Source organism: Dioscorea cayenensis, chromosome 14 (genome assembly GCF_009730915.1).
Source record: "Dioscorea cayenensis subsp. rotundata cultivar TDr96_F1 chromosome 14, TDr96_F1_v2_PseudoChromosome.rev07_lg8_w22 25.fasta, whole genome shotgun sequence".
In the NCBI taxonomy this organism is placed as follows: domain Eukaryota; kingdom Viridiplantae; phylum Streptophyta; class Magnoliopsida; order Dioscoreales; family Dioscoreaceae; genus Dioscorea; species Dioscorea cayenensis.
This window is the reverse complement of record NC_052484.1, coordinates 19705521-19710411: the sequence shown is the minus strand read 5'-3', so window position 1 is coordinate 19710411 and position 4891 is coordinate 19705521. Positions and strand designations below refer to the sequence as shown.

General features: G+C 34.2%; 2 protein-coding genes across 2 annotated transcripts; both read right to left on the bottom strand.

Annotated features, from left to right (window-relative positions):
* On the bottom strand, positions 1-1052 carry LOC120276234 (putative expansin-A30). The gene is given in 4 exon segments (XM_039282956.1): positions 1-281; positions 283-364; positions 447-762; positions 863-1052. Coding segments are annotated over 4 exon segments (819 nt in total). The 3' UTR covers positions 1-50.
* A 686-nt stretch (positions 1053-1738) lies between these two features.
* LOC120275293 lies at positions 1739-4234 on the bottom strand. Its single transcript, XM_039281826.1, has 4 exons — positions 3846-4234; positions 3443-3715; positions 2561-2675; positions 1739-2019 (listed from the first exon to the last, which is right to left on the bottom strand). The coding sequence occupies exons 1-3, from the start codon at positions 4102-4104 to the stop codon at positions 2656-2658; spliced, it is 552 nt and encodes a 183-aa protein (XP_039137760.1). The 5' UTR covers positions 4105-4234; the 3' UTR covers positions 1739-2019; positions 2561-2655.
* Between the last annotated feature and the right edge of the window lie 657 nt (positions 4235-4891).

Below are 4891 nucleotides of genomic sequence, written 5' to 3'. Positions count from 1 at the left end.
AAAAGAAAGACTCACATTAAATTCAAAACAAACATATTTAAGAAAGAAAATTAAGAAAAGTTCACATTGGACTGGTAGGTGAGTCCTGTGCTCCATTTGGGAGGTGCAACGTTCATTGCAACAATGGTTTGCTTGGTGGTGTAGGACATGACCTTAAATGAGAGTCCCTGTCCTCCAAGGCTTGCAAAGGCCTGGTATGAAGCTCCCCAATTATGGCTCATACTTATCCACCCAGTTTTGCTTCCTTTCACCCACATTCCCCCAATGTCTCCCCCAACCCCCAACATTCATCACATAAACCAGCAACCAGTACCCATTCCCTTGGAAAGAGAACCTCAATCCCCCTTTCTTCACACAGGGTACCCTACAATCAATCATCATAATCATTATATTTGATAGTATGTAATACATTTTACTCTGCTCTTCTTTTAAGTAATAAATTTTACCTGCGGTACATTACTGGAACTATGCCAGCCTTCCAATTAGCAATCTTCATAAAGGCAGGTTTAGACATGTCAAAATGAGTCCGGGGAGGGTTGCACCAACCACCATTGTTCGAGTCCTCGGACCAGTTTGGAGGGCAGAGGTTTGTGGCAGTGACAGTGGTGATCGGATTGCCTCGGAAGCACTCCGGTGAGCCCGTGCACCTGATTTGGTAACATGATCCACAAGCAAAGCCATTCATGTACAATGTTGAGCTCAATGCTGCTGTGTCTGTTCCATAGCCATTGTTGAACAAGTTCCCATATCCACAAGCTCCCCCTGAAATCAACAAAATCATGATTATCATGATTGATGATGATTATAATAGACAAGTTAAGTAATTAATGATCCAAGAATTTTTTTTATTAAGGTTACAAACCCATGGTATCAGATGCAGACTCATCACCATAGAAGGTGGCATGTGCTAGAGACCAAGCACTTGGCTGGAGACCTGCAGGTTTAGCAGGGACATATCCATGTCCATATAAACTTGAAGCTGATTGTACTGCATTTACCATCATTCCTACAATGAAGATGCTGAGTGTCCATGGCCAGAGGGAAGAAGCCATCATCAGGGCTTTCTTGAGATAACTCTCTTTCTGTTCTTACTCTCAATGCAACTTCTTATGCATATATATATTGAAGAGTTCTCTATCTGAGTTGTTTGCATGATATGGAGACTTTTTGTTATGTTATAAGAAGTGATGTACATCAAGTACATGGATATTGTTAGATTTGGAATATTTGTGATCAGAGTTGAAGATTGAAATATTATATGTGAAGAGTTGTGGTGGTTGGCAACGTGCTTGCAAGTTGGAGAGCGTGCATGGAACCAAGTGTTGTTTGAGTTTAATTATTGGTTCAATTATTTCTCTGATGGTATTCTAATTGAATTTAAAATTAAAATTTGATTTTCATAAGCTCATGTTCTATGTGCTTTGCAGCATTATATTTGACTTCAGAAATCTTGAAAAGTTTTACTTATTTGCTTGCTCTTACTTTTATAGATATTCAGGGGCTAATTTTTTTGACTAGTTGGCAAAGTTAACTTGTTAATTAAAGCTGAAAAGCTTTGGAAAAAAAAAAGTCAACTTATTATGAATTATTTAATTGTTTTGTTGGAAATGCTCTGTTTCCTAATAATTGTATGCCAATGTATTTGTTTAGCATCATGCATCAAGACAAACTTATTATGAATATTTAATAAGGTTATGAGCAAATTAAATTAAACTGGTAAACAAATTTTACTACAAAATCAACCTGCAATTCCTTTCTGAAAACGGTCTGTTCAACAAACTTCTCTTATGTACATACATCAGCAATCGAACTTTAAAAGAAAAATGACTGCTTGAATTTCTCTTGTATGAATATATATGTACATGTGTCATAGAACAAAGAATTAGTAACACAATTTCTATAATCTACATGTACATGTTTTGAAGCATGCGAAAATTTTATTTTGATCGAGCTAAAAGATTCCCGAAAATGTCTTCACATTGGATGTGATGGAGTCATCATCAGTTCAGTTACCTCAATCTGCATGAGATGAAAAAGACGCCAAAAAGTTATTACAAAATAAATAAATGTAGAACAGAGTTCAATGCAAATTCATATAAGATTTCTGCAAAGGAATTTTTGCAATCTGAATGTCAATTTATAATGACGTTGGAGTTGAATGGAAATGAGAAATTGAGAAGAGATTTATGTGGTGATTTTATAATGAGATCGATGTTTTAGGGCATTGTCAAACAATAATAAATAGAAGCGAATAACCAAGATAGATCAAATCATTTCAGCTTTCAATTTTGTTCCACTTCTGATGAACTATTGCATGTGGTGGCTAACAGTCAACAAAAATGACCAAACTTTAAAAAGAGCAAAATTAATTTCAAAAGTGAGCGTTTGAATTTCTGCTGATGAAATCTTTATTGAAAAAATAGTCAAAACAAAACCGAAAATCAACTTTTTCTGCAACTTTTTTTAACTATTATTCATTGAAGTTCTCTAAAGCATTTATCAAAGTGAACCAAAGGATGAAAAATAGCTTAAAAATATAGGATATTTTAACAGTTCTCACCTGAATCTCTAAACCAATGTACCATTGGTAGGACTCTTCCTACTATGTTCATACAAACTCATCTATGCAGTGCAAGCTTTTGATGACTAACAAAATCACCCTTGTAACTCGGTACCTGCATAGTGTGTGCTATTTCAAATCAGAAAAAGATATTGATGAAAAATCATCGTTCTATAATCCAAAACGAGAATATTTCACACATGGCAGGGATTATATCTTAATGCAGAGAAGAATCACAAATCCAAGAAACCAATGCAAAATACTCATTATCAAAGAAGTGCAATCAAACTAATGCAGAAAATGCTAAGAAACTCTACAGAATTCATAATGATCCTTCATTGAGAATGAGAATAAAAGTGATCAAATTAATCCCATCAAGCTAGAGATTGAGTTTATTTGAACAAACATGATCTTAATTACAGAATACACAGAATAATCAAAAATCAAAGAAAACATGATTTTCAGGTTGCAAGAACAAACCAAGATGCAGATAATAGTAACAAAATCTGCAAACTTCATAATGACTCTTAGATAGCACTAATATACAAATACAAGTGATCAAATTAATGTCATCAAGCTTGTAATTGACTTCAAATGGAGAAGAATGATACTAATTGAGCTTATGTCTTTTAAATTACTGAATACAGAGAATAATCAGCAATCAAAGAGAAAAAATAAACTACGAATGATCACAGTAGTGCGAACAAACCATTAATAATTCTTTATAAGAACTGCATAAAAGTGATCAAATTAAACTCATCAAGATTATAGTCAAGAATAGATGGAGCAAAAAAATAAAATAAAATAAAAAATCCAAACTTTGTTCAGAGGTAAGACATCAGACATCTAACATGCAAGATGAATTAATGACAAGGTATAAACCTGTACTGCTTCTATGTCTGATCCTGTACACAAGAAGCTTCCTTCTCTCCCTGCAATTGGTCCGATAGGCGACAACAATATGCGCCATGGCTAATGCCAGTGAGCTCAGAAACAGAGCTTCAATCAGGCGCCCCTCTCTGCTCCCAGTGATCTCCATGGAAGCCACTCCATAGAAAGCCACAGTCTTGAACAACACATAAGCAAAAGAAATCAAATTGCTGGCCATGGCAATCCCCAAGTATGGGCCTTTCCCATCCCAAACAGAGTAAACACCTGCAATCAATCAATCAATCAATCAATCAATCACACAACCCAACACCACTCCAATTCAATCCAACAACTTAATTTCTCACCTAAACAAACAAAAAAAAAGCAATTTTTTTTAATCAAATGAAGTTCTTACAGAGAATTAGAAAGGATCTAGCGATGGACACAAGAGGCACATCAACAAGCGTGATGCTGAAATCGAAATTCCGCAATTGGGAGAAGACGAAGTAAAGAGACAACGGCGGATTAGACGCAGCAGAGAGCAAAGCTGAAGGAAGAACAAAGTCGAGAATAGCGACGAGCAGCGGCGGCGCGCAGACAAGGAGGAGGGACGCCGTCATGGATATCAAAAAGAAGATGGTTTTGGCCCATCTCAACGGGCTGCTCTTCGCCATTGAAGCTCAAATCGAAGGTGTTGGATAGAGAAAGGAGGGTTGAAGAAGTGATTAAGAATTCCAAATCGGAAGCTTCGATTGAGGTTTTGGCGCGTGGACCACGCGGGCTGCTTTTTGGGAAGAGAGAGCGAGAGAGAGAAAGAGAACAATCAAAGCAAGGCTTCCCGAGATTACCAACGGTAAACGTCCAACGGCGGCTTCCCTCCATTTTGACCACGGAGTCGAGTTTTCCAGAATGTTTTTTTTAAAAAAAAAATAAATAAATAATTATATATCCGTAATTATTTGATTTTTTTATTTACTTATTATTATTATTATTTAATTTTTTTTGGTTCTTAGTTGCAGTGTCCCCCACTGTTTTTAGTGTTTTGTTTTTATTGCGGAGGTGTTGTTGTTTTATTTATTTTATTTATGTGGATTTTTATAATTTTGTTTACTTATGTTTTTAATCTATGATTTATCTATTTTTTTAAAATTTTTTTATTATTATAATTATCATCTTAATTTTTTACATAATGAGATATTTACAAAAATTTTAAATTATATTGAAATTATATTTTTGTTTATATATAAAAATTTAAACTCGAAACTATTTACATAAATAATTGAAATTAAAGACTATTTTTTATTAATAATTTTATAGTTAAATGATAAAATTGTTTAGTTGATTGGTTAATTTATTTAATTTAAATAATTTGGTTGGATAATGTTGGTGAGATTTTTTTTTTTGTTTTTAATTGGGGATTTTTATGAACTAAGTTTTGATTTTTATTTATTTATTTTGGTG